Source organism: Xenopus tropicalis, chromosome 6, assembly GCF_000004195.4.
Source record: "Xenopus tropicalis strain Nigerian chromosome 6, UCB_Xtro_10.0, whole genome shotgun sequence".
Lineage (NCBI taxonomy): Eukaryota > Metazoa > Chordata > Amphibia > Anura > Pipidae > Xenopus > Xenopus tropicalis.
In genome coordinates this window covers 110384593-110404741 of record NC_030682.2, presented here as the reverse complement: position 1 = coordinate 110404741, position 20149 = coordinate 110384593, and the positions used below count along the sequence as shown (strand labels likewise).

Below are 20149 nucleotides of genomic sequence, written 5' to 3'. Positions count from 1 at the left end.
ACTGGGGTTTTTTGCCGGAATCCCCAAGCCCTGAAAGTGGCGTAAGTACTGGGGATGCACCAAATCCAGGATTCAGTTCGGTATTCAGCCAGGATTCTGCATTTTTCGTCAGGGATCGGATTCCGCCGAACCGAATCCCAATTAGCATATGCTAATTAGCATTCGGAAGGGTTAAATGTCGCCACGTGAAGTGGAAAATATTTCACTGCATATGCTAATTAGGATTCAGATTCGGTTCGATGTTCGCCCAAATCCCTTACAATGGATTCTGGGGTTCGCCTGAATCCCAAAAAACTGGGTCCGGTGCATCCCTAGTAAGTACAGGGAACACCTATTGCTTAATTTCTGCGGCCCCACTACCTTTGTCATATAGAGGCATCCATTGGCTGCATAATACATCTCAAGGCAACCCTTTTCCTTTGCATCCATTATTTATGGCTCGAACAGGACAATACCCCCATAGCACCTGGGAAGAACATTTCTAATGTTGGAAAAAGCAACTAAATGCATTTTATCTGATGTTTGCCATGAAAATCGCAGGAAAGCTTACACCAAACACTAAGCTTTAATGATGTCTGTTTCACTACATAATCTTAAAAAGAGAGACGGGTTGCCACTTGCAGGAGAGCAACAACTCTCTGGGAGATCTGTTTGTTTTTGCTTTAGATTGTACATTAATAGCAATAATGATGTTATTTAAAACATTCAAAAACAACCTGCTGCTGGCACCTTGGAGCAAAGTGCAGTAGTGTTCAGCCACAACAAATTTCACAGTTCAAGAGGCACAGTTAGGGAGGTTCACAAAGAGGAAAAATAAGGTTGCTCTGAAAGTATCTGACTCATTTAGAGCACAGATCCTCCAAAATTGCATGAAATCACTAGTAACTATAGAAACCAATTTCTTCAGCTCCATATCACACGTCTCACACCTCAATTGTCTTTATTATCGTCTGCTGTCAGATCCTTAATCAGAAATGTGAACAGGCTTGATGATTTATTCAGCAGGGGAATGAAACTGTAGGTCAAGTGAAAAAATATCACACACCTCTCTCTCTCTCTCCCCCTCTCCTGCCCTAGGTGCTTTCATTTCATTCTGTTCCAAGCTGCTCGGGGCCAATTCTAGCAAGCTTCAATATTAAGGCTCAATTAAAATAAGCTCTAATTAGTGCAGCTTTTTTTTTTCCCTCCTCTCCGGCTAGAGAAGTCAGGAAATGGATATTGGGAAATACAGAGGAGGGATTTTAAAAAAAAAAAGGGAAGAAAAACAGCTACTGAGTGAAAGACTGCAGACATAAATGAACGTATTTGTTGGTTTGTACAGTTGCTATGCAGAGGCCTCTGGGAGTAAAAGCTTAACCAGCCTAAGCTATAAACTAAAACCCCTGCAGCTAAACATGAACTGAGAGAAAACAAGGGCTCCATCTCTGAGCTCAAAACTGCTGGGCTCAGAAAATTAAAAGCCTCAGGCATTTTCCATTTAAAACGAAATCCCAGAACCGCCTCCCAGCCAAGAATTATAAGCAGTATCAGATTTACAAAACGAACAATTACCCTGGAAAAATGTAGCCTATTGTACAGTCCCAGATGCTAAACCTAAAGTGCTTTCCTCTCTCCCGATTAATCTCAAGATTCTTCACAGACACAGCACATGTCTAAATAACCCTGCAAACAATGTATGTGTGTGTACCTGTTATGTTATATATATGCACAAACACAGTACACACACAGGTCTGAGCGTTCGTGCTTTTCTGTATATGGCTGCAAAGCCTAATTTGAAATGCTGCCCTTGCCTTTGGCTGTTCCTGTCCTTCCCCGAGGCCCATATAAATGGCACGCAACAGCAAAACAAACTCTGACCTAATTGCCAGGAAAAAAAGCTTCAACTTTATAATAACCCATTCACCTCCAGAAGGCTTTAGAATGATATGGCTATGCCTGGCTCCTAACCTGAAGGATTAAATGCACAATAACTAATTTAAATAGGAAGGATAACCATACCTCTTTGGCCTTTTGCTTTAACCTTAGCTGCTCAGGATCCTCCCTATTTGAACGACTCTGTGAAAATAAATAAAAATAAATATAGTTTACAAATAATCCTCACTGCCTTGAATGCCATCATAAGACAAGGATAACAGCACAGATAACAGTGGACACAAAAGCTGCTGCAGAACTTCATGGTATGGATTCTGGGAGCCATAGGTCTACAATGGCTCCAAAACAGGGAAATTTGTACCATTCTGTGAAGTTAAATAATACACAAAAAACACTTGGCAAACTGGAGAACGTACAAAGAAATGCCACATTCTTGAGCCTGCATCAGCCATAAAATATTTAAAGCATGGCAAATTTTCTCAAGAGATTCAAATGTTTGAGTGGGGGCAGAATAAGCCTCAGTCCAGGATTTGTAAGACTCTGTTCATGCATTTTTTTATTCATGTTTTCCATATAGGCTGAGTGCCGGAGCTGAAGCCTGGAGGAAATAGCAAGCTGAAAGAGATGCCTATGCTGTCGCACAGGTTAAGTCATGGCATGACCTCGTCTGCACTGCTATCTGCACTCTGCAAGTCTGCCACGGAAACACAATTCATTCATCAGTTCTGAAAAAGAGAGAACTGCACTAAAGCTTTAACAAAGTAACTTTTTGAACTTGTATCCAGATATATGGCAATGTTAAATTTAAGGATCATATGGAATATGGATTTAATTCCTTGGAAATCTATACACTTGTACTTTTTAAAGACATTTTATTGAGTTACTTACAAAATGGATACACAAAACAAAGATGAATTCTGAATAATACAGTTATAAAGCCTTTACATATTTGAAGAGGTTGCCAAAAGATTGCTAAAACATTTCATCATGCTGGCCTTATATACAGACCAGTAAGCTCCCCCAGTCAACAATGAGATCCTATTTATGGACATCTTGAAACAGTGAAAAAAGAACAGATTTTATTTTTTGGATATTTGTTTCATTTAAACCCTTTACAGGCAGGAGTTATATTGAGAAATATACAGAATTTCTTTAAAAATGTGTGCAATAAATCATAATACTGTGTCTGAACCACAGTTGCACCTGCAGGTCAGAGATACTGTCATTCAAGTGAATGGGGGCGGTTTCAAGATTTCTTTTGTCCACCTACAAACCTGGTGGGACCCTCGGAATCTTGGGTTAAATATTTGGGCCTACCTTGGCTGCTCTAAGCAGCATTTCCCGTTCCTCTTCATTTCTTCGTTGTTTCTCCAAGTGTTCCAGCTGCTCAAGAAACTTGAGTTGTGCTCTTACATCTGAATACTTTAGATATCGATCACTTTGCTGAAAAAAATATACATATATTGATTAAAAGCAGGATGGTTTAACTTTTAATTAGAGAAAAATGACAACATAATGACTTGCTACACTGATGAAAAATTTAGGACTTTTTTTGGCTGGTTCAAGATTAGAACAAAATGTCATTTATGTAGGCACCCCAATATCACTGGGAACTCCTGGGGGAAAGCTTTTATGCTGATGTTACTCAAACTTCATTCTCCTCTCCCAATCTCAATCCCAATCTTTTTTTTTTTTTTTTTTTTTTTTTGTAACTCCGGTCTCCTTGATTGTCAGCTGTTCCTAGCTACATTAAATTAAATCTAAGGCAGAAATGGTTCCCTTCCTCCTATTTAACAGCCATAATATCCAAAAAGAACTGTTAATGAATCCACTATTACCCCAACTCACCAGACAAAGTGCCTTGGTGTAAGCTTGGATTCTACCCTCTCCTTCACTCCACATATCAAATCTATAACTAAATTGTGTCACTTTCACACAAACAATATCTCCAAAATATGATAATCACACAAAATGCTACTAAAATTCTAATTCTTTGTCATATCCACTCTCGCTCTGCTATGCCACTCTGTTCTTCTCAGGATGAAATTTATTCCATGACATTCAAAGCAGTTCACAACTCTGCTTTAAGTTGCATCTCTGAATGTATCTCCAAGTACTTACCAAACCTCATTACACTCTTCTAGTGACCTTCTCCTTCATACACTCATTACATCTTTGCATACCCGCATTGCAGAGTTCAATACAGCTGCACCCCTTTTTTGCAATTCTCTCCCATGTTCCATCTAGCTCAACTTTATAATCCCAGAATGCTGGCTTTACCATCAGATTATTCAAACCAAGGCAGGCTTCATAGAGCAGCAACAACATACCAACCCCATTAGTGATAATGGGCATTTTGAACATGAGCATGTCAAGGCAAATGAGGAGATACCAATGCCCTGAAATTTACTGTCTTTGGAAAGGAAGGTCACAGCTTCCATATAGCTTGTAGTTTTACACTAAAGATACTGTGTACTCCGTGTTCTGTGATTCATTTTTGAGGTTCTTTAGATTGGACAGAAGGATGTAAATGGTTTTAACACATTCTAAGCTTATTTTATACTTTGGCGCAGATTCTATCCAGTACAGACTTTTTTTCAGCTTTCTTACCTTAACAACTAAAACATTACCCAATGAAGAACTTAATATACTTTGTATCAGTGTAGAAACATATGTGAATAGCTTGTAGCCTCATATTGCCACTCAGATGAGCTGGTATACATTTTTATACGAGAATCAAGAGCAGAATATGCAAACAAATAGGAATCCAAACTCAACAGCAGTCATCAATACTGTATGCCTTAAGTACCATATGCCCCAAAGGCTACAGTTATATATAGCAGCTTCCCTCTACAGCCTTTCTACAGCCCTTGACAGCCTTGTTCCTTCAACTGTCCATCACCTTCACCCATTGCTAAATCAACCCTAATCTTAGCACACTGTCTCAACTCACTACCAAATTTGCCTCCAATTACCCAACAACATTGGAAACATAACCCTTATATCCTACATTTAGGTCCATCCTTTGCCCTCCAGCACCTCCGCCACTCACAACTTTCACCCCTCAAAATCTTGTCTTTAGAGACAAAATAGACAGCATTAGACTCTGCATTCTATTTCATAACAATAAATTCAATATTACATAGCTGCATTGATACATCTACCCTCTCATCTAATGCTACAGCCTGATCTCTTGACCTCTCACCTGCCTGCTTTCCATTACGCTTATGCCTGCTAGTAAAATTCAACATATCGCATTCTGGTATTTTGTTCATCTTCATTAAGGATTACATACTTTATTAAAAAGTAACTTGGGTCGTAAAAAGGACATGTCCTTCAAGTTCAGACTTTTGTGCAAGGGAATCTTGTCCATGTGGTTGTTTTAAAAAGTTGCCTCTAATTTTGTTCAAGAGGTGAAGCATATCAGTAACTGGATCAACCAAAACTGCACTCAATATGCTAGATGAGGCTTTGCGTGCTTCCAAAATAGGTAAAATCGTTTTTTCCTTGCTCTTCTTGTTTGTGTCTCCTCCCCACTACCCCTGTAAGCATGCCCCATCACTCTTAGGTTTCCTGCTACTCTCAATTTATATCAGATCTTTAGAAAAAGAATTGTTTAAAATGTCAACACCATCTTTATGTTTATTCTCCATCACTCCCATCTGTACTATCCAAGGTCAAATTGCTTGCCATCTGCTCTTGAACTGCTGCATTTCCTACACTACGACTTCTCAAAAATCGAATCCATTGTACTTCCAGCACCATATTGTTCTGTCACTTTCACCATATTGGTCTGTCAATTTCACCAAAAATTCACAATGTTACCTATGATTCAATCAAGGTTTAAACAACAAAATCTGATGTAGGGGGTTCTCCATATGCTTCCATAATTCTCTTGCTATTTGTCAGGTGTCAGATTTAAAGTAAAAATCAGGTGACAATGGCCCTCTTATTTGCCCTGTTGCATTTAGTTGGGTCTCTGGGTTAGAAAGTGCTGCTTTAACCCATCGCAATTTGCTGTTGGTTATATAGGGACAACTGAATCTTGTGTATGTATTTTGGCCTTATTGTTGATGTTCAACAACACTGGTAAATTCGACAAACACATAGGGGCACATTTACTAAAATGCGTTTGACATGGTATAATTTTCGAAGTAACCACAATCATTTCTAAAATTCTAAAATGTCTTGACTTTTTTTTTTCGTTCGTACGAAAATATTGCAATTGCGTTCCGAAAGTCACTAAATTTCAGAGCCGAAAAGTTTGTTAACGCCACAAAAACCTTTCTGGCTTTGATGCCTTCCATGTCTGGCTTTGGAAAACTCCCACAGGACTCAATGGTACTCGACAGATCAAACCTGGCGAAAAGATAGTCCCGATGAAAGTGTAGCCAAAGCGTTAACAAATTCCGAAATGTTCGTATTCTTTGCGCAAAGTACGATTTTTTTTGTAGAAATTTACAGAAAACCACGAAAAACTTGTGGAATTTTAACGAAATTTTTGCATACACTTCGAAATGTTCTAATTTAAAAAAAAAATAATTTATCTCAAAATAGTTTAATAAATGGCCCCCTTACTGTATTCAAGCAAAAACTCCATTAAAGCCTATTAAAGGAAATGTAACACTAAATTTTTTAAAGTAAAAAAGCTATTCTACCCTGCACCAATAACTGCCCTATCCTGCAAACCCCTTAGTATTTTAACTGCTTTAACAGAAAATACCTGCTAAAACTTGGCTTCCTGTCAATTGCACTACGGCGATACGGCGAAGGAAGGAGCTGCATCCACTATGCGACGATCGATTGATCGAGCCTAGCCTGACTCCTTCTTATACAGAAAGAAGGCTGGATCAATAGATCGTCGCATAGTGGATGCTGCTCCTTCCTTCCCCGTATCGCCGTAGTACAATTGACAGGAAGCCAAGTTTTAGCAGGTATTTTCTATTAAAGCATTTAAAATACTAAGTGGTTTGCAGGATAGGGCAGTTATTGATGCAGGGTAGAATAGCTTTTTTTACTTAAAAAATTTTAGAGTTACTTTTCCTTTAATAGGCTTGAGAAGGAACAATTCGCCTTTGTAATTACTTCTATATACTTTTCTAGGAGACATTTACTTGCAATATATTTTATTTAAACATTCACATCTTATCTGATTGGACAGTACTACTGCAGAATTATGCAGCAAAAAAAGGGCCTTTAACAAAACTGTGCAACATTTAATTGATTTTTTTTACAAACTGAATATATTTATAGACACATAGACTAAACTGGGTGGTATTAATCACAGTCAGTTATATATATTTTATCTTGGATTTTTAGCCGTTTTGTCACATAGTAATCTCAAAAAAGTTGTGTCTTTTATTCTGTGACCTTAAAAAAAAAAAACAAAAATCTGAATCGGAGAAAAAGAAAATCAGAGAGAGTTAGTAAATGACCTCCTTAATCTCAAATATAATGTTGCAGATGTAAATCTGCAGCATAGCTTCTACTACTCATAGATCCCTGGTTGCTATGCTAGGTTACACATGCTAGGTTACACATGCACCATTTTATAAGGAGCTATGGAAAACTGGTTCTGATTGTAAGCTTAGCAAGTTCCGGCAGCAAGTTTATGGTCTCTTGGAGTAGCCTGTTTTTGAACTCTTTTAAAGACACCCAAAATAAAGGCAAAGTCCATTCTATGAGATGCACATAAAATAAAATGCAGTTTCTGTTGTCCCTGTCTGTCAAGGTAAGGGACTAGTGCCCCGGCCACTACAATAACCATATACAAGGGTTTCACACTTGCAAGTCAGTAAGGTTCTCACAGGACTTCTGCTCATGCTTTCCCCCAAGCTATGTCTAACACCAGTGAAGCTCAGCAAAAAGAGTTAGTACTTACCACTTAATACCTGTATACAGAGACAGATGTACCAAGTACCCAAAAAAGCTCCAAAAGAGGGTATAAACAGTTGAACCACCAACTGTCCATATTATGTCAATGTCCGACTCACTCCAATTGTTTTACAACAGGACTATGGGGATCAGATTTATCAGGAAAAACGGATACCGATATTACTGACACCAAGCAAAAGGCCAATTAACTTCTGGCAAAGCTAGGGGGTTGTCTTACAAATTGTGGTTTTCCAATAGGAAGCAGTAAAGAGAAGAATTCTGACCACAAGTTATCACAACTTTTCATTTAAAACTCAATAAAAGCAATTTCTAGAGATATCACATTTGTCTGAAAGTACATATGAGCAAAGCAGGGGGGTACCCCCAGCTGTCTGTAGGTATGAAGCCTGAATCAGTAGTCAGTCCTTGTCTGCTCTAAAACCACAGTTCCTGAGCACTTTGAAAAATGCAAACCTATGTACCATATTTCTTGACTTTCTCTGAATATTCCAACAACAACCACATTATTAAATTAGAGGCTGGTGCTATATTCTCTGTTTAAATGATACTTAACATAGTAAATATCAAATATGCTGAGCATTATTTCCAGCATCGGCATTAAAACACTTGCAAACCTAAATTCCATCCTACAAAATAAAAAGGCACAGATACATATAGTATTCAAAAGTGCATTTACAGTTACCTTGTAGTTGGTAGATCTGTGCTGTGCTGCCAAAGTCAGCTTTTCAATAAGGCCCCGTAATCGTTCCTGTGTCGCATGGGAGACCAAGTTCATAACATCAGAGTTAAGTTCCTTAATGTCATGCCTTTTACCTGTGCAAGCAGAGAAAATCCATTACATATTTTAGTGAAAGCTGATAATTGAAATAATTAGCACAGCGGGTTTTCTGCTCCCTCTAGAAGACATATCCATTAAGAATAGAGGCTTGCAGATTATGATTTGCCTGCTGAAGTAACAACTTCAAAGATACAAGACATTGTGTTAATAAAACTTAGCCTGCAGCTTTAAAAAGCCAAGGCAATTTTTTCCCTTACTAAACCATCAGAATATATTTCCTTTCAAGGTCACTTTTAGGATTTTAGAAAAAGAAGTAAAATTCTCATGGTTTCAGAAAGATTGTAAGTCTTAACTATCCCATCCTATGCCATTTGTGATATTAAAATTTGTTTCAATATACTGGAATGTCTCTCTCTTTATTGGCCCCTACTGCTCTTAGAGCAAGTTAAATACATTATTACAAAAACAATGACAGGATGGAAATTCTAATATTAATAGAAAGTGCATCTGTGCTAAATGGAAATAAGGAAAAAAACATAATTACAAACTCCCTTACCCTGTCATGCAACCCAATGTGTAAAAACAGCCCTTATAGTAACAGTGGTCCACTAGATTTCCTCTGTAAAATTCATTGCAATACTTGGATCACAATAAAGGTAGATTCCTGTAGTTTCATTGGGTCACCTCATGTTGTAAGCATTCTGCACCTTTTTTATACATTAGGCTTCACACTCTCCTATTACACAGTGCTGTGTACATTGCAGGTTAATAATAAATATATAATATAATATATATTAAAGATTTTTAAATTACTCCCTAGTATTGAACGATGCACACGGGGGGATGGAGGTGGGCGGCAAAATGGCTTTGTGAGGGGCCAGGCTAAGGTACTTTATGCCACTGAATATATGCATAATGAGATGATAACTTCATTAGCTCATAACCAGTGTGGAAGCACTTATAAGTACACATTTGAAGGAGCTCATCTGAATGTATTCTTCAGTTGTGGAAGCTCAAAGTCTCCGATACCTCTGGCTACTTAGGAAACTGAACCCACACCAACAGACTATTTTCAGTTGTATATTATGGGCAGCAACCCCCTAGCTTTGCTACCATTTGTGCAGCAGCAAGCATCTGGCGCAGGCTGAGGTTCTTTGGAAATGTTTTATTTTGTTTTTAGGCACCCAATGTTGCCTATATTAAAAGCCCAGTGTCTGCATTAATATGTGGATTCCCCTCAATGTAAACAATACAGGCCTTAAAGGAAAACTATACCTCCAGAATGAATATTTAACCAACAGATAGTTTATATTATGTTAAGTGGCCTATTACAGAATTTTGCCAAACTGGAATATATATATCAGTAAATATTGCCCTTATATTGCACCAGCCTTTCTCAAAGTTTCTCAAAGTTGAGAAAGGCTGGTGTTACAGCCGAAACGTTAGTTCTCTGTTGGAAATAAATATAAATATATATATATATATATTATTATTATATTATTATTTCTTCATAAGTCCTGAGTGATGCGATCCATTTTTTGTATGTATATATATATATATATATATATATATATATATATATATATATATACATATATATATATATATATACATATATATATACATATATACAAGAACAGAGAGGAGCACACCCTTCAGGCAAACAAATGCCCTCGGTGCTGGTCAAACAAAATTCCAATAAGCAAAAAAGAGTACCGCACACGTAGGGACTTTATGAAAAAACAAAAAAGGTTTATTGAAAGAGATCCGACGTTTCGAGCACCAAACTGTGCTCTTCCTCAGGGACAAACCAAAAGACAAAAGTGCATACACAACCCTTAAAAACCCTAGTGTACAAAAATGGCGCCAAAATGTACAAACCGTAACCATGGTAACCCCTATACACAAATAGTATGTACCAATGAACAACATAAAAGACATAAAAGACATAAGTGAGAAATCAAATGGGGTATTAGTTTGTATGGCAGATTATTATTGTGTTGGAAAGAATAAGCAAAAAGAAATAAACGAAGTGAAACAAGTGGATACGTGTAACCGATGCTCTCACTCAAAGTGTCAAACAAAAATAGATACAGTGTTACAGATCGGTAAAGAAGGAAGCTCATAGCAAAGGCAGGTATAGCTTACCATTAGAGGTACATAGAGAGAATATGCCAATCGATCGCTATCAGAAAGCGATAAAGCGACCGATCTTGTGAAAAGAGGATCACTGCTATGCCATGGGGTTACTGCCGCCCGACGAGATATCGCCATACCCGTGGTTTGGGACGTCATCATGTGGAGTCAAAGCACGGCGCCGTCGTCATAGCAACGGCCGAAGCCGAACCGAACGAGGGGGGAGTAGTAGCGCACCACACATGAAGAAAGCCTGCATGAACCGCTGGGCACAACAAGACAGGTGCAGCTTCGGTTGGAACATAATATGTAATGTGAAAAATGATAAAAGGCGGGTCACAAGTTAGGTGCCACCAAGGAAAATACTTGTCTATAACACTCAGTATATCATATGAAAAAAACCGTACAAGGAGCCCCAGTGCAGGTCTCATGTAGTAACACCACCAAGGATGTCAATACGATATGCCGCTACGGGCATTACTCGTGTCTATACAGGTGTACCGAGCACGCACCACTATGGGCGCTAACATTAAAAAATACAGGGATGATTTAATTAATTTCAAAGAGAGTAAGCTTAATACTGTTAAGAGGGATTATCAAGATCGACGTGTGTATGGGTGGCTACTGGGTTTGACTGATCGTAAACAGAGACCTAGAAATAGAACCAGGTTTAATAAGAAACCACACACACTGAGTACTGTTGATAGTTCCGGACACTCTTCTGATTCTGATTTGACCATCTCCACTGAATCCAGCACTCCCTCTTTTTTAGGGGTGTCCACAAGGTCCCAGGGACCAAGAAAGGTCATAGAAACAGACGGCCAAGGAGGGGTGGGCACCAAACAAAAACCCCCCAGACAACCCCTCAGTCAGACGACCAAGAAACGGTGATCTTTAATTTATCCAAGCACATTTTGTCTGTACAGGAGATGTCTGTTTTATCTAAGGGTATGTCTTTTGTACCTACACATCATGCAGATCCCTTTGAACTTACACAGGACATATTTAAATTTACACGTAATTTGAAACTTAAGGATCACTTCAAGAACTCGCAAAATACACCTATTACTTTATTTAAACCTAAGAGTAATTATATCCCCCCCAACACTCCAGCCTCCATCTCTACTTTTTCTCGTTTATTGATGAAAGACTGTAAATCTTTATGCAGTGCACCTGACAAATCACGCAGTAATCTTTCCAAAGATGAATGGGGGGCCATCAAATCACTGAAGTCTGATAATGATCTTATCATACGTCGGGCTGATAAAGGTGGGGCCATTGTCTTACTTGATAAACAATATTATCGAACTGAGCTTCTACATCAGTTATCCGATATAACTACTTACAGCAATTTAACCAAAGACCCTACTACTGAATATAGCCACGAATTGGGGCTATTACTTCGCCTGGGATTAGACAGTGGCTGGATTGATATGCCCACCTATGAATATCTGCTTAGTCCCAACCCCAGAACTCCATTCATATATACCATCCCAAAGATACATAAGTCTCTGGATAAGCCTCCAGGAAGACCGATTATTTCAGCCACAGACTCTCTATGTCAACCAGTAGCTGTTTACCTGGATCATTTTTTACAGCCTTTAGTAAAGTCCATGGATTCCTACATACAAGATAGTACTCATTTGATTTCTATGCTACGCACTTTATCCATTCCTGCTGACTGCACATTAGTCTCCATGGATGTGTCCAGCCTCTATACTATCATTCCACATAAGGCTGGGTTAGATGTGATCCGTTCATCCCTTACCAAATTTGGTCACTCAAAACCCCCTACTGAGTTTTTATGTGCCCTCCTTGACTTTGTGTTGACACATAATTATTTTTTATTTGAAAACACTTTTTACCTGCAGACCTCTGGCACCGCCATGGGGTCTAATGTTGCCCCCTCATTTGCCAATTTGTTTATGCATCACTATGAACTCACATACATCTACCCCAGAATAGGAACCTCCATACTATTCTATAAACGTTACATAGATGATTGCTTTATGATTTGGCAGGGTTCGGATTCTGACTTGTCTGACTTTGTTAGTTACTTAAATGACTTACCTAGCCCAGTAAGGTTTACGGCTGAGTGGAGCGACAATTGTATTCATTTTCTGGATCTAGAAATTTTCAGGGTTGGGGACCATTTAGGTACTACACTTTTTCGTAAGCCCACGGACCGCAATACCATCCTACACGCACAGTCGCATCACCCTAGTTCAACCTCAAGGGGGGTCTTGTTTTCTCAATTTCTTCGGGTAATCAGAAATAACTCTGACCGTAATAAAGCAATATCCCAGGTCAATCTGATGGCTGAGAGATTCCTACAGCGTGGTTACAGTCAAAAACTGATTTTGGAACAGAAAACTAAAGCACTAAAATTTACCCAGAACGATCTTTTATTGCCTAAGACTAAAGCCTTGGATAAACAGTCTCCATTGATTTTTACTAACACCTTTTCCGTTGAAAGTAGAAGCCTACAGCAAGCCCTCCTCAGCAGATGGGACATCGTTACGTCGGATGCTTCACTACCCTTTTCAGGTACTAAAAAACCCCTCATGGGCTATAGGAGAGCAAAGAACCTGGGCGATATGCTGATGGTCAAGGATCTAAAACCCTCGATAAAACCGACTTCCTGGCTGGGTTTATTACACAAACCAGGGTGCTTTAAGTGCACTGGCTGCCAGACATGCAGTGGGATGGTCCAGGGAACATCTTTTAGACACCCACACACTGGTCAAACTTTCAAAATTCGCCACAGACTGACTTGCACTAGCAATTATGTGGTATACATGGCATGGTGCCCCTGTGGCCTCGCATACGTTGGAAAAGCTGCCACTGCCTATAGGGACAGAATGAACAACCACAGATGTGCGATTCGAGCTGGTCTTTCCTCTGGGAGTGCTGATCAACCTGTAGCCAAACACTTTGTGACTGCCAAACATTCTCTCCCCCAATTCAGACATATGCTCATAGACCATGTCCCTGTCCCTAGGAGGGGCGGCAATCGAGATTTGGAACTACTCAAACTGGAATCCAGATGGATCTTCAGACTGGACACTGTTAATCCGCGTGGATTGAATAAAGTACTTCCTCTCTCTATCTTTATTTGATTTCTATGACTGACATTATACTAGTATTTTTTATTTTTTTATTTATTTTTTCATTTTTTTATTTTTTCATTTTGTTGCTTTTTCATTTTTTTTTATCTTTTCCTGTTGTGCATTTTTTGCTAACTTCCTGGTGGCAACAAGGCCGTACTGGACTTGAATCCGAAATCCCTGCAATTGATTAACACTATAATTGTGTTCCAACTTATATAGATAACTTAGTCTCTTCTTGCTTTAGAAAGTATATATAATTGCTTTTTCCTCTACCCAGTTTAAGTCTGACTAGATTACACCTGTATTGTTTACAAAAAGTTTCTTTTTATGTATATATTTTTATCATAATTTAATGTCGTGTATGTTGTTTGCTGTTCCCTAAGCACTTAGACCCTCACTCTTTCACTATATCTGGTTCTATACTTTTCCTTGCTTTTACTCATTTTAGTCTATGATCCTGCAATGCTAGCAAGGTAGACTACTTGCCATATGCCCACCACCTACTGTCTAATGGAGTTGTGCCCGTTTTTTGAAACAATGAACTTGTGGCATTCTACATCTCAGCCATGTGTTATGATATCAGCACATATGGGTCGGTAATCCTTTTTCTGACATTTTAAAGTCGCACACAGTGCCTATACCGGAGTGCTTTGTCTTATACCCACTGCCCGTACAGGTGCCCACTCTGATGTAGGCACCATTAGCCAAGTTTGTCACCCATGAGCCAAGTTTGACGCCTGCAGTGGTGTATATGAACCAGCACTCATGATAGTGCTATCACATAATGCACATAGTGCCTTCGCGAACAGTCTCTAATGAGTGACACGGAGCAGCGCCTATAAGGGTGCTACTACCAATGCCCTCTGAGATGGTACTGTTCAGCACCCGCAGTGGTGCAATTGATTAGCGCCCATAGTGGTGCGTGCTCGGTACACCTGTATAGACACGAGTAATGCCCGTAGCGGCATATCGTATTGACATCCTTGGTGGTGTTACTACATGAGACCTGCACTGGGGCTCCTTGTACGGTTTTTTTCATATGATATACTGAGTGTTATAGACAAGTATTTTCCTTGGTGGCACCTAACTTGTGACCCGCCTTTTATCATTTTTCACATTACATATTATGTTCCAACCGAAGCTGCACCTGTCTTGTTGTGCCCAGCGGTTCATGCAGGCTTTCTTCATGTGTGGTGCGCTACTACTCCCCCCTCGTTCGGTTCGGCTTCGGCCGTTGCTATGACGACGGCGCCGTGCTTTGACTCCACATGATGACGTCCCAAACCACGGGTATGGCGATATCTCGTCGGGCGGCAGTAACCCCATGGCATAGCAGTGATCCTCTTTTCACAAGATCGGTCGCTTTATCGCTTTCTGATAGCGATCGATTGGCATATTCTCTCTATGTACCTCTAATGGTAAGCTATACCTGCCTTTGCTATGAGCTTCCTTCTTTACCGATCTGTAACACTGTATCTATTTTTGTTTGACACTTTGAGTGAGAGCATCGGTTACACGTATCCACTTGTTTCACTTCGTTTATTTCTTTTTGCTTATTCTTTCCAACACAATAATAATCTGCCATACAAACTAATACCCCATTTGATTTCTCACTTATGTCTTTTATGTCTTTTATGTTGTTCATTGGTACATACTATTTGTGTATAGGTGTTACCATGGTTACGGTTTGTACATTTTGGCGCCATTTTTGTACACTAGGGTTTTTAAGGGTTGTGTATGCACTTTTGTCTTTTGGTTTGTCCCTGAGGAAGAGCACAGTTTGGTGCTCGAAACTTCGGATCTCTTTCAATAAACCTTTTTTGTTTTTTCATAAAGTCCCTACGTGTGCGGTACTCTTTTTTGCTTATATATATATATATATATATATATATATATATATATATAATTACAGTTTTGGTACAGAGCCATTATCCAGAATGCTTGGGACCAAGGGTATTCCAGATAAGGGGTCTTTCTGTAATTTGGATCTTCTAAAACTAGTCTACTAAAAAACAATAAAACAATTAACCCAATAGGATTGGTTTGCCCCCAATAAGGATTAATTATATCTTAGTTGGGATCAAGTGCAAGGTACTGTTTTGCTTTTACAGAGAAAAAGTAAATCAATTTTGAAATCAGAATTATTTGATTAAAACAGAGTCTATGGGAGACAGGCTTTCTGTAATTCGGAGCTTTCTGGATAACGGGATTCCGGATAATGGATCCCATAACTGTATAGGATTTATAATGCAAAATGTGTGAGACATTTCTTGACAAGGGGTCTTTATCTTAATATGGAGCATTATGGCAATTTTATTTATTTTCAAAAATGGAACTTTAAAAAAAAAAATTGGAATGTGAAGTAAGCATGGATTTAAGATAGTTTAGTTATTAAAAAGAAGGTACTGCCTTACGACAGAGTGAAATTTAATCAATTAAAGGACAATGAAAGGTCAATATAAATTAAAAGTAAGTCTAAAGGCATTCTTTTTAAGTACTTACTGCATATCTAAATTCCCAGATCCCTGCTTGCTTCTCTGAGATATGGTGCTGGCAGCCTACAGCAGTGTGAAGGCTACAGTGACATCACTGAAATCTCTCTCCCCTTCCTGTAGGCTGCCAGCGGCTGCCTTCCTATTCTCTGAGCATGTGTGTAACTTGATCCTGTCTCCTGTTCTGAGCTACACATGCCCACCAGCCAATCAGAAGCAGATCTGGCAGAGGGGAGGGAATTAAACACATGTGCAGTATGAAGCAAGGAGGGAAAGGAAGGGAGAATACCTTTTTAGAAATGGCTGCCTATTATAGAAAATGTGAAGTGTGACTGAGTAAATATTTGATTAGGTGAGCCAAAAGTGTGGCGTTTTTACTAAACAATAGGAGGACTATTGGGCAGTATGCTTTTTAAATTTTGACTTGCATTCTCCTTTAAAATTAAGAATCGTTTTGTTTGTATAGAATACTGTGGGAATTTTTTTCCCATTTTTGTATTTCAGGGTACTCTAAATAATGAGTTTCTGGAGAATAGGTCCTTAAGAAAATCATAAAAAACATTTATTCTAGTTGAAACCCACAGGGTCTCCCAGCCTGGAGGTTAGAATAACAATGCTGCCCACAGTGACATTTCTAACTACAGTGTGAGTACATTACTTCTCCAACTTACCAATGTCTAAGATTCTGTTTTGCAGAGCAGAGGTAAAAAGAAAGGGCTCATCTTTACAGGAGCGAATGACTGCACCAACTAGTTCTGAGTTGGCAGCCAAGATGCAGGCACTCTCCTCACTAAGATTAACACCGGCCATAGAAGTGACATCATTAATATCATCTTCTTCCCTACAACCACAAGGGGGAAAAATGGTAAACAAAGGGTATTAAACATATTTCCTGTATTTAAATAATATGAATATTGGTTTATGCACTGGTAGTAGAAAAGTAGAGAAATCTGTAATACATGGAGAAACCCCCGCTGCTTGGGAATTTGAAAAGGCATTTTTTTTCTTTTCATGTAAGCACTATGATTTATTTTTACAAGTGTTTGTAATGGCTATATATCAGGCTCTTTAAATATGCACCGACTACAGGCGTTTTGCTTATTGAGGGTGGATGTTGGGTGCATTGTAAGGATTGGAAACACACCACACCAGGCTGTGCCAAATACATTTAAAAGACATTTGTTTGATACAGCTGATGTACCATTATTGTGCTTAAGAGGGCCAACATCTGCTACTAAATAGTAATGTTGCCACACATTGGCCAGGCATACAAGGTAGTGCAACTTGAAGACAAATTTGAAGGGCAGAAAACTGCCATGAAGCTAAGTGGCGTCCTATTGTGGAATGCAGTAGGAGCTTGAATCCAATATTATCATTCATAAAAAAATCTTGAAGTTTCAAAGCTACTGCTGGCTTAAGCCACTACTTCTGTTTTATATGCTGGAGTCATTTATGTTTTGGGGTCTTTATAAGCCACACTGTTGGTTAATCATGGGAATATATGCTATCAAACTATTCAAAAGACCTTTTGTGTACATATTTCTAAAGTGTTGTGTTTGTACAGAAACACTTGTATTGTGTAATAAGATGCTGCAATTTAATTTTTAATTTGATTTTCAGAATTTCTGTAGTAAAGCTATGTGGTTTCTTGGACTGCAGTAGAAATGCATATTTAATAGCTTTGAATTCTACAGAATCTGTACTTGCTGAAAAAAAACAACAAAAACATACAATTAGTATTGTACAGTATATATCCTTATCTAAATATTTTATAAATTTTAATTGAAATCTTACATTTAAAGGTGTTGAATTTGGTGTAATGCCTAATTTCACACAAAAAAATAGGCTATGAAAACATATTTTGGAAAGCACCACATGCTTTGGCCTTGCAGTCTAAAGTACTGTATGTTGATTTCTAGAGCAGAACTTCAAAGTTTTTTTGACCTATTCATGTCTCCATAAAACCTTCATAAAATCTCCATAAAACTATGCATATTTGGTGCTGGCACTCTTAAGAGGTATGGAGCTTTAAAAAACAATTGCGTTTCCATGCACATTAAGGGGCACATTAACTAATCCACGAATCCGAATCCTGAATGGGAAAAAATCGGATTGGAAACGAAAATTTTGCGACTTTTTCGGCACCGCTTTTCGTATTTTGTGCAATTTTTCCGTCGCCGTCACGACTTTATCGTATGTTGCGCGACTTTTCCATCGCCTTCGCGATTTTTTCGTATTGAGCAATTGTAAATGCCGTAAAATCCAATCCGATTTTTTCGCGACGGCAATGAAAAAGTTGCGGAAAATATAAGATAAAGTCGTAATGCCGACGAAAAAAATTGCGGGCCATACAAAAAAGTCGCGACGGCGACAAAAAAGTCGCAAAAATACTGATCATTACGAAAACATGCGTTCGGACGCTTTCGGTCCGGTTGTGGATTAGTAAATCTGCCCCTAAGTGTAAAAATTACACACTACTTCAACAGCATTTAAAGAATGTGTTGGTTGGAGAGGTGCAAAGGTCTTCACCACTGTACTCAAGAGCTGTGCACCTTTATTCTCTGGAGCAGCAAATCTGGCTCTACCAACTGACAGCATGAGATGGTTCTGGGTTGCCTAATGCAGACTTATTAAGAGGAATAATGATATGTAGATGTAAAAAGTGTTGGTGAGCCACACAAGCAAGAAAAGTGTTCTTTGGGGATGCTAAATAAGGACCGTGATTGGCTATTTTGTAGCCCCATGTAGACTGCTAGCCTGCAGCAAGCTCTGTTCATGTTGCTCACCACAAAAACAAGCAGAGAGTGGAGTTATTTTACTTTGGCAAGCTCTAAAAGATATAGCTTTACCCCTTTAAATCTACTCCTTAGCAGTCGGGTGGTAAAAGAAATCCCAGGAACTCCTTTATTTGGGTATTTCTGAAAAGGTCAGATCAAAGTGAAACTGCAAAAATGTAAGCAAATAATAATCTTCAAGCTAATAATAATAATTAAATGTTGTGGTTTTAAAACATGTCCCAAACAAACTGATCTCTGGGCGATTTTGGCTACCCTCGTGCTGGGCAAAATCGGAAACTGCTGTCAGGCAGCACTTCCCAAACACTTCATACTCCGGCTACAAAGGCTGATGCCACACTGCACTTCTCCTGCAACATTTCTTTGCCAATCTCCACCGTGTGTGCCTGCACCTGGAGGTACACAATGGTAGAGCTGGGCAGTATGACCAAAAATTTATATCACAGTATTTTTCAAAATTATATCGGTGTCACGGTATTTGACGGTATTTTTTTTTTCCATGCATGATTAGGTGTTAACCCCATTTCCTAATAAATTAGAGAATAATTACTGCAGTATTGAAAATCAGAGTCAGGCAAGCGAAGGCAAGAGAAAGTCGTAAGGTAAATCAGGCAGGCTTAGTTTCCCAGGCAAGGCCACAGACAACATAGCACAGGAGGAGGCGTTTGATAGCTTTAAATACCCCCCACACATGCGCAGAACCGGCGCCGTCAGCGCGTCACGGACGTGCACACTTTGACATGTACGTGCGCTTTGACGCGGACAACGGGGCGCACGAGACCGGCCCGCACGGGTGAGTACCCGGACACCCCGGTATGGCGGTATCTGAAAAATGAATATAGTTTTTAAAAAAAAAACACCGGTATTCGGTATTAAACGGTATATCGCCCAGCCCTACACAATGGTACACAATGGTTTTGGATGCAGGCAAAGAAGGAGGCTGATGCCAGCAGAGGGGCTGCCCCAGTGGCCACCATAACAGTGGATTTGGTCCAAAGGATTTGGCAACGTAATAGGATTAATTAGCAGAGTCATTAATATAAGAGAGATTTGCAAGGACAGGTCTATAGT

General features: G+C 39.1%; 1 protein-coding gene across 1 annotated transcript in view; it reads right to left on the bottom strand.

Annotated features, from left to right (window-relative positions):
* The window catches only part of taf4b (TATA-box binding protein associated factor 4b), a 53941-nt gene that overhangs the window by 8570 nt on the left and 25222 nt on the right, over nucleotides 1-20149 (bottom strand). Inside the window, exons 10-13 of the mRNA XM_002940927.5 lie at nucleotides 16955-17124; nucleotides 8450-8580; nucleotides 3190-3315; nucleotides 1999-2055 (exon numbers count right to left, since the gene is read on the bottom strand). Of these exons, the coding sequence (XP_002940973.3) occupies nucleotides 1999-2055; nucleotides 3190-3315; nucleotides 8450-8580; nucleotides 16955-17124 (484 nt within the window). The remainder of the gene's footprint in view (nucleotides 1-1998; nucleotides 2056-3189; nucleotides 3316-8449; nucleotides 8581-16954; nucleotides 17125-20149) is intronic.